Source organism: Haliotis rufescens, unplaced genomic scaffold (genome assembly GCF_023055435.1).
Source record: "Haliotis rufescens isolate VD_foot unplaced genomic scaffold, xgHalRufe1.0.p SCAF_6, whole genome shotgun sequence".
NCBI lineage: Eukaryota > Metazoa > Mollusca > Gastropoda > Lepetellida > Haliotidae > Haliotis > Haliotis rufescens.
The window spans coordinates 43,402,909-43,419,056 of record NW_025964334.1 but is presented as its reverse complement, the minus strand read 5'-3'; the positions used below and the strand labels follow the sequence as shown (position 1 = coordinate 43,419,056).

The 16,148-nt window shown below is 38.7% G+C and overlaps 1 protein-coding gene across 2 annotated transcripts in view; it reads left to right on the top strand.

Annotated features, from left to right (window-relative positions):
* The window catches only part of LOC124114617 (CCR4-NOT transcription complex subunit 11-like), a 105,022-nt gene that overhangs the window by 41,154 nt on the left and 47,720 nt on the right, over nucleotides 1–16,148 (top strand). The window contains exon 5 of one of the 2 annotated variants that reach the window (XM_048385600.1): nucleotides 12,731–12,784. The exons of the other annotated variant lie outside the window; for it this stretch is intronic. Coding sequence (XP_048241557.1) covers nucleotides 12,731–12,784 — 54 coding nt within the window. The remainder of the gene's footprint in view (nucleotides 1–12,730; nucleotides 12,785–16,148) is intronic. 2 annotated transcript variants of the gene reach the window in all.

Below are 16,148 nucleotides of genomic sequence, written 5' to 3'. Positions count from 1 at the left end.
TACGCATGCAGTTTGAATCATCGTCCACGATCAGTGTTACATAGATCTACATATCCCATGCCACTGTGAAATAATTGCGCCACTGTTCCATTCACTACCATCATTACGTAATGTGAACCTCAGCAAGGAATAACTGTACACTGCTCTTTCCTACACCGCGGGGTCAGTTTCTTGGACCCCGATGACAGCGGTATATCAAGGGATCACTGTATTAACCGCTAATGTTCAATTTGCTATATTTTGCTATAATTTTGCTACATTTTGCTATAATTTTGCTAGGCAATTGCATAAGCAGCTGGTTGATCGGTTTTTAATACGAGTTTACAGTGCTTCGTTGCCGCTAACAGTTTTCTGACTTTAACTCGTTCGGGCTTGGTATAAATGACATCATTTTCGCGTAAACATTCCTCGAATGAATCTCTGTCTTTGCAATGAAACAGGGCTACCCATTTGGTCTGCTCTCTGAGATCTTTCAGGACAGAGTTGTATTTTTGAGTAAGTACCCAAACGCTATGTTGAGTATGCCGTCCGGAGAATGCTAAATACGAAAGCATATCTTTCTTTTTTGTGAGTTCTTTACTCGCGCTGCAATCGTCTATTACGAAAAGGGTTGATTCTCCTTTGTATCTTTCGTGACATACTCGGAGGCAGTCTTGTAAACGATCGCCTGGATCAACTCTCTGTACCCCGTCGTCATTCATTACCCAATCTCTCAATAGGTATGTTTTATTAACGCTTATAGTCGGGCACAGAATAATAATATGATCGAAAACGTCCCGATGATGACTTTCTAAAATATCTAGAATAAAAGCTGTTTTTCCGCAGCCCGTTTGCCTGCATATGATAGCGCAGTGCGGATCTTTAGGTAAAAGATTATTAATAGATTGCTTGCACGAATCTTCCATTCTGTATATTAAGTTGCGCATCCATAATCACGTACAAATATATGTTTAATTTACCAGCCGTTTCCTGGCGCTTCGTTATCTGTATATTGACACCCTCGCTAGCATTTTCTATTCTCCTCCCACTGCCGTGTAGTTGGTCATCGTCCGTTGATCGCATGTCTAGCCATAGCGCTTACTTCGTGGTGAGGTATTCACCCATCGATACATTCCCGAGAGACAGATCTTTCACGACCGCGATAACTTCCGGGGAACGTTTTATAGAAGGAAGTTTTTTAATCTCATCCCACTGGTGATACGCTAGCATTCCTTGACTATATAGTTGATTAGGAACGCCCTCGATAGTCAATTCTACTTTTGTAATCTTGGGATTGTAGAACTTCTTGGTATTTCTTTTAAACGCATCGTAGGGGTCCTCGAACAACATTAAAATACCCTTCAACGACCTCGTGGGGACGTTTAGATTGATATTCCACATCGTATCTTTTTTGTCCCCCAAAATGGCTAAACTTCCGGTATATTGGTTACGAATTTGTCTGGCTAATTCGGGATCTGTTATCATATCGTACTCCAGCGAGATATTGTCAATGGAATAGCTAGCATCTTCACCACCGGTTCTGATTACTCTACCGTAGTCATTAAAAGTGAGTTTTTATTCTAACCTATCGCCTAGGGATGCTTGATAAAAGGGCATGTGGGAATCTAGTAATTCAAAGTCTAGGGGAACATAGAATCGGTTACCTAATGCGTCGGCAACGGCCTTATCTTCTTTGTTGGTATCAACACCATTTTCAGCACCTACGCGCAGTCTCAATGTGTTCTTATTACAAATACCTTGGTACTGTAAGTTTTCCAGCTCTTTATCCGTTCTCCAGAGATCCATGTAGCAATAGTATACATCGCTATCGTCGATACTCAAAACCTCATTTCCGCTAATTTTAATGGCGATTTTCTTGACGATGGCACGACCTATGTTCTGAACGGGCTCCCTGTTAACGTCGGTAGAAGTCAAAATAATCGTAAATGCTAGTCGGACAGTTCCCGGAACTAACACATCGTGTGCGCCGAGATTAGGAAAGCGAACCAGAAGCGTTTGATTCTGATCGATGGTACTAGGGTTATTAGTTATAGTTACAGACTGACGATTTGCTTTGACCCCTAATGGATCTCGAAGTCTACGTTGTGGGTTTAACTTGCGTCCGTATTGCGAAGACATTGTTATATTGAAAACATGTACCCTATGTTTAATATAAAAATGGATGATTTTGATCTAGATACCTTTGATGACTTTGATAACCAGAATCCAATCGAAGATACTGATGAAACAAGCTTTATGAATCTTAACGATGAACTTTTACAATCAACCGTCAATGATTATTACGATAACTTTAAAGATACCCCTATTGTTCGTGCCTATTCAAAGTTTACGATAGATGATAAAGGAATATTGCGACTGCGTGGCGAACCGGATATTGATTTTATCCATTCTCGTACTCGTAAGCCCCTAGCCTTATCTACGATAGCCGGTAAACACGGTATCAGCACTGTTCCTGATAAATTAGGTTTTGAAGACTACTCACGACTTTCCACGAAGACTACTAAGGTTCTTAGGACTGTGCGGGAAGAACTCAGTAATACAGATAATTTGGAAGCAGCCTCGATGGTGGCCTCGAACGGACTCGGAGCAATCTTAGATACCTATTACGATAATTCCACGTTACAGGTACCATCCTCGACCAATGCGGGGAGAGCTCATGAATAATATGGCCAAGATATCAGAAATCGACAAGCATATAGATTACAAGAAAACAAAACTTGAACAGGCGGGCGATGAGTTCAGTAGACGCCGCGTAGCGGAAAGATTGCGTAACTTAGAAGACGAAAGATCGGCCCGCCTCAAAGCAGCTTCCAGTAATAGAAAGGCACTTCATTTGCAAATCAGTCGAATTCGAGAAACTATCGATCAAGTCCTCAACGATGACACTACACTGGCCGATAAAATTAAAACATTGTTCAGAGAACAGGGAATAACAATTGCCAGTATTTTAACCGCGTTGGGATTTATTATATCGACTTTGACTCTCGCGTTAACCGGTGGCACAGGTGGTACAGGTGGTAGTACACCGCCTACGTCTGATGGTATAAAAGAGTGGATAAAAAAGCATTCAAAAGCATTAGGTTCAGCACTGGGAAAGCTCGCTGAGAAAGCCGCAGCCGCACTTCCCGGTATAATAGGGAGTGTTGTTTCCTGGCTATTGAATTTATTAGCTAAGACCACCACTTGGCTTAGTCAAAACTTGTGGGCACTGATCGTAGCAATTGCAGGGCTGTTGTACGTATCCGCAAAGAACTATTTATCCAAATCAGTTCGCTAAGAACTATTTTACCAAATCAGTTCGCTAACCAAATCATGAGTAAACCAGCCGCGACTCCACCTAATACAAGCGCTGTTTTTTCATCGATATGTTGTTGATTTTTAGCCTCAATATGTGGTGGCACTTGTGCGTTAGTAGATAGTTGAGCGATAGTTGGTGTTTGCGGCTTGACTATTCCCTTTTCGCCCGTGATTGTTTGCGTTATTAATTCGACGTTAATATCTGAATTAATACCTGGTTTTTGTTGATCGGAAGCGATAACAATTTTATTATTATAACCTATCACTTGACCAATCTTAAGTTCCATATTACTCGGAGACATGTATAATCCTGGCGCATAAACGAAGTCCACTTTGGATTGAGCATACTGTAATACATCTTGAAAACGCTTTATAGACGATGGTATGTCAACTGGTGAATTAATGGCGTCCTCTACGTTTGCGACAAACTGTTTTTGCGCATCGAACGCCGTCCCAGTACCGATAATGGACGTTCGTGTTTGCGATTGTGCTCCGAGAATTGCCCATACTTAAGTTCTTATCGATTCATTAAATCTTACAAATCCTGGGTTAGTAAAATTATTTTCCGTTTTATCATTAAGAAATTCATTCCAAGCGTCATCGTTCAGTTGTACAAATTTTTTAACAATATAAATAGACCCACTCTTAAAACTCATAATATCCCCTCTCCAATCGTTACTATAAAGTTCCCAGCCTTTATACCAATGACCGGTTTTATACCGATTATCATATATTCTTGTGTAAAGTTTGCTGGTACTCAACAACTTATTAAAATTAACATGAAGTTTATTAAGTTCTTTATATACATAATCGCTTTCTTCTTTGACGGATATATTTTCCTCTGTGTAAGGAACACCTAGACCATGGTTTGCTCCTTTAATACGCCAATCTTTACTCGTAGAAACATTAAATTCCTGACAAATACGCTCATACGCGGACCTATCATAATTATTATTTGTGGAATTCCACGCTCGATCCTGCGGTAATGGAGCATTAATTTCTTTAAGTATACGTCTAATCTGATAGTACACGTGAAATGATATAACAGACTTATTTAGCATAAATCCTGGGGCATTAACAGATACACCACATCCCGTTGTGGCACACCATACGGCAAAGTTTAACTGATTCTGCCAAAATTGCATCGGATTATGAAACCAATCGTGCACCATTTTATCGCTAGTTGCCGTGACCCTGTACTTTTAAAAAATATCAGGGAATTTAACGAAAAAATCAGTACCATAGGAATTTACCATAATCGATAGATTAGTAATGTGTCTCGATTTCATATTTAAGTTATGATATAGTATCATTGTATATTTAATATGTATGTTACACTCACTGGAATAACAAATGGTCAGTCTATTGAACTGCTTCATACTATCGATAACTCGGATGGACAACTCGAAGTCGCTCTATGCGATGTAACGTATTATCCGCTGTGGACCAATATAAGTACTGCAAAAGATAATAATTTGATACATATAGTTGATGGAGTTAGTATTCCCGAAATAATTACTATACCTGATGGGTATTACAGCGTATGCTCACTCAATGATGAAATTTTTAAGCCTAATGGAATTAGTCTCACACAAAATGAGTCGAATGGGTTACTGAAATTAGACACTGGAGAAAAGAATGTAAAGATTTACACGAACTTATCAGTTACACTTGGATTTGCTCGCTTAATTGGCATAATATACAAGACATCAGATCAGGGGGTTAAATTGCCCGATTTAGTTCCCTATAAAGAGTTGTGCATCCATCTTGATCAAATAAGCATGACGGATAATATTCAACTAGAAAGTCCTTCAACTCTACTCAGATCTATTCCAGTGAAAAATGAAAAATATAATAGCGGTAGAACGGAATCTTTCTCACCATTACAATATAAAAAATTAAAGCGTGGTATTATTTCAGACCTCAAAATTTCTGTATAAGATGTAAAACACCAACCTGTACATATAGGATACTTAAGTGTAACACTCCATATTATAAATAATGGTTGATGCATCAGGCCCTGGAACACTCAGAAAATGTAATACAATTGCGCTTTCCGATCTCGGAGACACAGAAGGATTCGGCTCAAGAAACACGAGCGTCAACGTTGCAGTATTATTCATATCGGAGCATCGCCCGTTGCAACCCTCGAGGGGGTCCAAATTATTAAAAGTGGTAGTATTTCTCTTACTAAGATATTCTTGCCGTTTAATATACATTTAATAAGGTTGATGTATAGTCTCAAAACATTTAAGCAAGACCAATTAAAGACTATTATATGATCGTAATATACACTATGAGTTTATATACGGCGCTCGATGAAGCAATTGAAAAGATGGAAACTGTTGATGGATTTCGATTACATCAAATAAGCGACATAAAACATCGAATAGAGAAGGATAGGGAGTTGAGACTTGGATTGTATAAAAAGTATCGCAGAGCCGTGAATGCTCTGGACGGAGTTGACACCGTGCTTGTAGCAGCTGGCATGGGACTCGGTGTAGCCGGTGTCGGTTTACTATCAACTATAATTGCCGCGCCTATCGTGCTCAGCATGGAAATAGCCGCTGGAGTCTCAGGACTGGCAGGAATAGCGATAAAATTCATTTCTCGTAGGTTACAAAAGAAAGCATTAAAACACGATAGTATTCGGATGATTGCCGAAGCAAAGTTGAACAGCATTGAGTATCATATTTCGACAGCAATGGTCGATTGTAAGATATCCGAGGATGAGTTTCGTTTAGTGCTGTCGGAACTCACCAAATACAACGCAATGAAGCAGGAGATTCGATCAAAATCTCATAAGACCAGTGGTATTAGCGAAGACAAGAAAAAAAAGTTCATAGAACAGGGGAGGCAACAAGCGCGTCAATTATTCCGTGCCAAAACCAAAGAACTGGTTGGAGATTAAAAATAGATTGCTTATTATCGTTTGATCACATTTAGACAAATGCTTACATACATATATATAATAATGGAGATCGAAAAAGCTATTAAATGGAGAGAATTACCACAAGGTTTTTATTATATCAGTGATGTCAAACCAACCAAATACGGTTATCAATTGTTTCTTATCAATTTACAAGAAGAGTGTAGTTATATAGTCTGGTCTCCTAGTAAAATGAACGAAGAACTTAATAAAAATGTTGAATATCGCTTTATCGATAAAAATAATAAAGAATATTTTTATTACCATTTAGACTCATCTAAAGCAATGATTGGCCCCAGGTATTGGTGAGCTAGACCCAATTTAACTTAATCTCATGACTATCATTGGTCTTTAGTGTTTTTATTTTTGAGGGCTTGTAGTCCACTGAGGGAGTCGGTTAGGATGAGGATTTTTTGTTGTTTTTTAGATTGCTGATTGTGTAGTGCTGAGACAACTACTGACTGATATAGAAGATTTAACGTGCGCTTTCCGACTGCAGCGTATTTCGCACACGGGCCTGGCCGGACCATTTAGTGTATTCCGAAAAGGGTGAAAGTGGTGTGTGCAACCCAAGAGGGGGCTTTTAGGGGTTGCTTATATTGACTTTTTGAGATTTTAAATTTGGAATAAATGCCGAGGTGGGTGGAGGAGGGAACTAAGGGAGCCGGGTGAGGTGTGTGTTTGTATGTTTTTTTGATTTTGGATTGGTAGATTAATTAATTTTTAGATGCGCTTAATTAGGTCTGTTTTGATTAGGAATACGCCTAGGGCCTTGAAGTTTTCTAGTTTATATTTAGGGTTTAGTATTTCATCTAGAGTAGGAACCTTATTTAGATTGAGGGTGGTTTGTAGTGTGGTTCTGTGTGTTTGGTAGTGGGTGCAGTTGCCTGTGGTGTGTCTTTAAAGTTTTTTTAGGTGGTTATTTAGGTTCGTGTGTCCTGTTTGGAGTTTTGTAATTAATCTGTCAATTTTTTTAGAGGGGTGTAGGATTTTAGGTTTGGCTAGTGGTTTTCTGAGCACTTTTTTGATTTGGCTATTTGAGTTTTGATATTGATTATGCCATTTTTGGGGTATTTTTTGTTTGTTTACAGTTTTAATTTCTGATTTTGAGATGGGTAGGTTTAGGCTTATTTCTGGTATTTTAAGAGATAATTTAGCTGCTTTATCGGCGCTTTCGTTGCCGTAAATTCCTACGTGGGCGGGGATCCACAAGAAGGTTATTTGTTTGCCTGCTTTTGTTAGGTCGTTGGAGCTTTTAAGTATTTGGTTTATTAATTTAGGTCGTTTTTTGGTATTTTTGTTTTGGAGGGCTTGTAGTCCACTAAGGGAGTCGGTGAGAATTAGGATTTTATTGTTGTTTTTAGATTGTTGGCTATGCAGGGCTGAGGCCATGCCCATAAGTTCGGCCGTGAATATAGATTGGTTGTCAGGGAGTCGGTAAGATTGTGTGGATATAACTGGTTGTGGGGTATGGACTCCGAAGCCTGTGTGGTTGGAGATCGGGTCTGAAGATCTGTCAGTGTATATGTGACAGTCATTTGGCCAATTTTCGTGTATGTATGCAAGTGTGGTGGTTTTAGCTATGTTTGGGTCGGTTTGTTTATTTATTTGGTTAGCTAGCGTTGTGTCTATTTTGGGTATTTTGAGTTTAGGGGTGAAGATATATGATTTTTTGCAGTTTTGTTTAAGATTTTGAGTTTGGTGTTCATTGAGGTAGTTAGTTATTCTTTGGGATATTGGGGTGAGTAAGGGGTGTTTGCGAGCTAGAGTTTGGTTTCTTGGGCTAATGTTTTGGTTAATTATAAGACAACTAATAGGTCTCAAGATTAAGTATTCGGCTTAATTACAAAACAGACAGTCGTCTAGACGGCTCACATGTAAGTGCGCTGACATGTGCTAAGATCATAAAATGGACAATCTTTGGTGACATCTAATTTATTGTTGTCTCACGCCAGAGCTCTGAATAATTCTGTTCATTGAACAATTGGAATTCAGGAAGTTATCAATAATTGTTTTACTTAACATAAGATAAGATAAGTTGTTTACAACATAATATTATGATGTCAGGACGTACTACAGTCAAAACCATATATTTTAAAATCAATTTAATGACAGACTATGATTTCCAAGTCCCGATTAGCAAATCAATAAGGTATCAGTTTCACCACATGTGCACAGACCGCCTATACTTATATATATATTTTTCATAACTATTCTCCAGTTAAAGTCCTATCCTCTTATCAAAAAAACTGTGAGAGTGATCATCATTAACGAAACTCATTCTCGTCAAAGAATACAGAACAAATGAATACATTTATTGCCATGCTTCATTCATCACGAAGTAGATTTACACAGATTTGTGAATAGCACTTAAACTGTGATAATGAATTTTACCATTGTCCATATTATATTATAAATATTAACCATAATATGGATTTCCGAATATATAAACGACTCCAAACGTTGATATTTCAGACAAAAACAAAGTCAGCTGTCTTTTAACGTTCAGGGGAAAAGGGTTTGCTTTCACAATTGAACATTTGTTTTCACCAAAGGACAATCAAATCAAGCCAAAAACAGTAAAAATACACATATATGGTTAGCGACCGTCATTATACAGCGAGGGGGGAAATTCGTCTGCTCTAACTGCCTTCACAAAAACATTAATTACCGAGTCAGCTGTGACGTAGTAGCATTACATTCGCTGCGTTTGCAGCATATAAGATGTGTAATCTGTGGAGTGACTAAAGTAATATTACGGCTGAAATCTTACTTGCATGGTTGTTTTAATAGAAAACTTACGGTTTAAAAACACAATTGTTCTTATATAATGTTTTTAGGTTTGGTTTATAAATACAAGAGAAGATTTTTTATACATATAAAACTGGTCGAAAATACTGCTGAACAATAGAAAAATAAAAATAGGAGTTGTGAATAGTGACAAATTTTAATTACATCACCGTGTCAATAATTATTGATTGATTCCGTCAAACAACTGTCAAACCATTTATTGCCATGTACGTACATGTACACAGGAAGTCGGCGCTGTCGGAGGCTCCAGGTAAATAAACATAGTGGTTTTATGACGGGAGATCAGACGAACCGTGAACCAGGGGCATGCGCCGTAATTACACCTAAAGGTGGTAGAACCAGGGTATTGTCTCTTGGACTGGCTAATTGACCGTACGTATAATTGGTAAATATATTTGTTTTGACACCCGTGTTTCATGCGCATCCCGGCTCATAAGCAGAATAGAGACAAATGAGGCCCCATGATCAGCGGAGCGTGAACAACATGGATGCCGCCTTTCGGCCGTACAGAACAGTCAAGCTGCGATCTCGGAACTGAATCCAATTGCAAGCGGAGACAAGATTACTTCCCTTACCCAAACATGATCGTTGCTCAGAAATGTTCAAATCTATCTTCAGTAAATCATGAAATTAATGCGAGCATGACATTTATGCGAAAAATGCAATCGTCAGTCCCTCTGATTATTTTAATATGTTTCATTTCATCATGATAAAAAAGTTAGTCACTTATAAGGTTACCACGTTGAAAATGGAAACGATCGTTAACAAAAACAACAAAATGTATTCTCTCATCACTCAGCCTAACAGTGATATAACTGCAAATTAAACAATCAAGTACGCTAAAGTATTACACATGGTGGGTGGAGGACCAGGGGCACTTTGAGTTTGACAGGTGTCATCAACTGGTCAAGTAACATCACGGTTTGTATATTCACATTGATTGGACAGTCTAGACTGGCGCCAACTAATCATGAGGGCGTCTTCAGAACAGAACAGAACTTTATTTCTCCCAGGTTTAGGCTTACGTGGATAACGTAAAATTTTGTTTAAGTGATAGCACATTTGTAATTCAATCTAATATACTTTCCTTGATTGATTATGTGGCAATAGACGTAGCATATAATTGTCCACATGAACAGTCTACTCTGTTCCAGATATGTTTATTCATTTTGTCAGCATTTAAATCGTTGCATGCCTGGCTCAATGATTCATTTGACGAAATCTTGTTCCCTGTTTTGAATTACCGTCAGATAGTTCCAGAACAATTATAAAATTTTCAGCCCTATGTGTTGCGCAGAATTCCGAGATAATTCGAAGTTCATATTCTTGTACGAGCACTTATCAAAATTCATTTATACCTAGTACTATTATGTACATATGTATATTAGTTCAAATTATAATAATGAGGCCCTCTATATTCTCGAAACGGTCTTTGTTCTACGACAACCGTAAGTCGGTATGGGAAAACAAAATATTTGTTTAATTGTTCAAAGTCCAAAGTCAGTGTCATATGATTATAGACAAGGAAGATAAGAAATTAAATATAAAGAGTAGCCACTTTAAATGACAGAATTTCTTTTAGTTAAATTTGCTCATGATTTGGTCTTTTCGTGGTACATAGTGCCAAAATACTCTTAATTATTTACTTTCATGTCATTACTAATCTCACATAAGGTCAAAAGTTGTACAACTTTTAACAGATATGATTATGACATGTTGTATCCAAACATTTCCAAACATTTCCAAACAAATCCAAACAAATCCAAGCTTGGAAATATGACCTTTCCAAATATTGGAATGGTCATATTTCCAATTGGAATGGTGGTATTTCCAAGTTTTGGATTTTTTGGAATGGAGGATATTTTGTCCAGTGTATGTGTACTACAGTGCAGTGTGATCACTTTGTATACTGCATGTATAACTATGTGTACTACAGTGCAATGTGATCACTTTGTATAGTGCATGTACAACCATGTGTACTACAGTGCAGTGTGATCACTTTGTATAGTGCATGTATAACTACGTGTACTACAGTGCAGTGTGATCACTTTGTATAGTGCACGTATAACCATGTGTACTACAGTGCAGTGTGATCACTTTGTATACTGCATGTATAACCATGTGTACTACAGTGCAATGTGATCACTTTGTATAGTGCATGTACAACCATGTGTACTACAGTGCAATGTGATCACTTTTTATACTGCATGTATAACCATGTGTACTACAGTGCAGTGTGATCACTTTGTATAGTGCATGAATAACTATGTGTACTACAGTGCAATGTGATCACTTTGTATACTGCATGAATAACTATGTGTACTACATTGCAATGTGATCACTTTGTATAGTGCATGTATAACCATATGCGCTACAGTGCAATGTGATCACTTTGTATACTGCATGTATAACTATGTGTACTACAGTGCAATGTGATCACTTTGTATAGTGCATGTATAACCATATGCGCTACAGTGCAATGTGATCACTTTGTATACTGCATGTATAACTATGTGTACTACAGTGCAATGTGATCACTTTGTATACTGCATGTATAACCATGTGTACTACAGTGCAATGTGATCACTTTGTATACTGCATGTATAACTATGTGTACTACAGTGCAATGTGATCACTTTGTATAGTGCATGTATAACCATATGCGCTACAGTGCAATGTGATCACTTTGTATACTGCATGTATAACTATGTGTACTACAGTGCAATGTGATCACTTTGTATGCTGCATGTATAACCATATGCGCTACAGTGCAATGTGATCACTTTGTATACTGCATGTATAACTATGTGTACTACAGTGCAATGTGATCACTTTGTATGCTGCATGTATAACCATATGCGCTACAGTGCAATGTGATCACTTTGTATACTGCATGTATAACCATATGCGCTACAGTGCAATGTGATCACTTTGTATGCTGCATGTATAACTATGTGTACTACAGTGCAATGTGATCACTTTGTATACTGCATGTATAACTATGTGTATGTACTACATTGCAATGTGATCACTTTGTATACTGCATGTATAACTATGTGTACTACAGTGCAATGTGATCACTTTGTATACTGCATGTATAACTATGTGTACTATAGTGCAATGTGATCACTTTGTATACTGCATGTATAACTATGTGTATGTACTACATTGCAATGTGATCACTTTGTATACTGCATGTATAACCATATGCGCTACAGTGCAATGTGATCACTTTGTATGCTGCATGTATAACTATGTGTATGCGCTACAGTGCAATGTGATCACTTTGTATAGTGCATGTATAACCATATGGGCTACAGTGCAATGTGATCACTTTGTATAGTGCATGTATAACCATATGCGCTACAGTGCAATGTGATCACTTTGTATAGTGCATGTATAACCATATGCGCTACAGTGCAATGTGATCACTTTGTATGCTGCATGTATAACTATGTGTATGCGCTACAGTGCAATGTGATCACTTTGTATAGTGCATGTATAACCATATGCGCTACAGTGCAATGTGATCACTTTGTATACTGCATGTATAACCATATGCGCTACAGTGCAATGTGATCACTTTGTATACTGCATGTATAACTATGTGTATGTACTACAGTGCAATGTGATCACTTCATATACTGGAATATTTGTTGATGAGAATGAAAATCACTGCATTTTCTTTTTCAGATGTTCAAAAAATCACCAAGTCAGATTATACACATGGATGTAGGCAGTATGCAGGTACCTGTAATTTTAAGTTCCACACAGTCACATTAGCATTGTCAATGTAAACTTGTCATGGCTCTTCATCTGTCATCTGTCTGAATTCATCAGTGCTGAACTTATGAACCCTTGTCCTTGTATACTGAACATATCAACATCACATTTACATTTAACCATTGTGTCCGAGTAGGACAAAGTTGACTTTTCATTGTTTTTCAGCTCGGTATATTTCAATATAATTTGCTGATTGCCCATTGATCTTGTGTGGTTTACTGATTTCAGAAGTTAGTTCTGTATGTACCAATTTTTCTGTTAACCTGTGCAATCTTTTATCTTATCCTGTATTACTACCTTAATGCTTCTACTGCTGTTCTCTTGACTGAGGAGACGTAGCTGTGAGAGTTGTTGTACCGCCAGTCCTTCCTCCAACAACTACCACGTGACCAGAGGTGGCGATGTCATGTATAATCACATCACTGCCAGTCACCGGACTGAACAGACGTTTAAGAATAACGCTCCCCAGTTTGAAGAACCAGAAAGCGTCCTTACTTTTGCTTATCATTTGATAACCAATAATTCTCAATTGTGTAATTGTTTTACTTATCCTGCATTTCTCCTCAATGCATATACTGCTTGCTTTTGACTGAAGAGAGAAAGAAAGTTGATATATATAACCATTATTTTGAATTTCAAACTTTGTTCTCTATAATTGGGTATCATACTCATTGCAACTTCACCATAAATTGGTTCAATTTATACAAGTTGCTTGCACTCTAGGCCGTTTTCACAATGCCCATATTATAACGTTAATCCATTATTTTGTAATTGAAAAATCTATTTACAACTTCAACTTCAATTGGTTTTAAATTATGCTTGCTCATCGTACTATTTGCCATGTAAAAAAATCTATCACCCACATTGTTTAAACTGTACTCAGCTTTGTACGTCAGGGCTAATAGTGTAATTTTTGTTCAATGTTCAATGTTGGCTGAACGATTCCACGGAGAGGGCGAGAATACTCTGTTAGAATTGTTTCATGTGCCCACTGGTAGACATGATCTGTACCAAAACGTGAAAATCTTCACAAATTCACGATTGATTAGACAGAATTGTCAATGCTACCAGGTACCCATCTCTTGGAATAATCGTTCTCAGGACATGACTAGGCGTCACAAGAATCATGGAGATCACACATTCTACACAGAACTCAGAAACACCACTTACCATCTAACATACAGTTCACTCCCTTCATCGTCACCTCAATATAAGAACAGGAGCACTTATTCGACATCCAGGGGTTGGATATGATCACCTTACTTCGAAAGGTAAAATCTTTAAGACCAAAGAATTATATATTCAGCTTTATCTTTGGATACAGCTTCAAATTTATTATTCTTCCCCACAAAAGTTATGTCGTGCATCGGCGATTGGTTTGGGAGTGCATTTGTTCAGTCTACATTTGGCTTTGGTTGGCTGACGAACACAATTTTCCACATATCGTGAAGGCAGGACACGATCAGAAACCCTCCTGAAGTTGACTTTTCAACTTTATGGTCTTGTAGACAGCCTAATCTAAATATGCTACCAATTCTTCAGCAGTCCATTACACTTCACCAATGGCAAGTGCTCCTGGGAATGCTCACATCAGCCTATGGCTTGACGAACAGGGATGGTTGCACTTACATCCGATCCAACAGTTCCAGGCAACCTACATCAGAAGACAGGACCATTCGCATCCATCCCTCTACATGCTTCACCTCAGGACTCACCTCAGTTGGTGGATGGTAGAGTCTAACGTCTCCTTAACAGAGCTGTCCCCATCGTCACACCTATTCCTAGACATATCTCTGCAGGGTTGGGCTGTGGTCCGGCACACAGTGCACTTAGCACATTAACAACCATTGAGTTTGAGGCGCTCATACTGGTGATAACACATTGGAAGTAGCAAACACCCAACTAGCCATTTCCACCGACAACATCACGGTGGTCTGGTACCTGCGGAATCAGGGGACAACTCACTCACACTCTCTGCTCAAACAAGACATTCAGGTTCTTCAACCAAGTGGATCGACTGATTCTGAACCCATAGTGAGTGTCACCCATGGAGTGGAAGCTCCACCCAGAAACATTCCATCTTGTATACATACTAGTACATTCACACAGTAGGCCACACCTCACACCAGGCCACACCTCACACCAGGCAGGTTTCATCTGCACGCCTGGTTCATTTACAAAGAGCACTAAACAAGGAAGTCTATTCGGCACGATCGGCTAAGGCTATTGCTATGGCACTATATTCCACTATAATCTTGCTTCAATTCTTTGCTGAGTATCATCAACACCTGTGTACCAATGACACGTGAAGGTTAGCACCATTACCATGTAGTTGGCAGTGTTGGCATTTATGGAAGATCGTAAAATGACCAAGATACCGGAACTGCTAGCTTTATAATGCTCCTTTAGGCTTGAGGATAGGAAGACCAATTTTCATTCCCTTACTCGGGATCTGAATGTGGAACTTCAATGTTTGTGAGGAACTCCATTCAAGCCTCTCCACACAACATCATTCTATAACCTCACCAAGAAGACAATATTTTCTGTTGGCACAAGCCACAGTGGCAAGAGTGACCAAGATTCATGCGTTCCAAGTCACTCATGTATGCTTTGAGCATGGTACGTGCGGAGCAGTTCACCTCGGGTTATGTTTGGATTTTATAGCAAAAAAACAGTTGTCAGGACAACCTGATCGTTCTTTCACCATCCCACTTTTATCGTCATTTGTGGGCATGGAAGACGAGGAAGAACTCTTGTTATGCTCAGTACGTGCACTACGAGTTTTCATCCACCGCTCCAAGAATAGGTGTGGTACGCGAAAACTATTATTTATTCATGTTTCTCTGACATCCTTGACTGAAGTCAGCTGCAATACCATTTCTTAATGTTTGCGTGCTATCATCCTTCAGGCTTACGAGATTGCTAATCTCGAGCCACCGAGAGATAACCCCTATTAGATTCAGGCGGTTGCCTTGATGATGGCTCTTCACAGTAATTGTTCAATTAAACCATCATGGAAGGATGTTTTTGTGGGTCTTATCTAGTTTTTAGAAGATGTCGAGAGCTTCCGCAGTTTTGGGACTGCTGTTTGTAGCCCAGCAGGTGACCAACCCACGACACCATAAATACAATCTAATCATGTCCAGAGCCAGCCTTACTCGACTCGCATAGTTTCGTTACTCGCTTGTGAAAGGGGGTTTTCCTTGCTTTTACACACTCATGGCTTGGTAAACCCAATTTTTAGACCCAACCGCACGCTATTGTCTCTTACTGTTTGTTTACTCGGACATGCTCATACTCTTGATCATTTACTGTTCTGCGCAGAAGT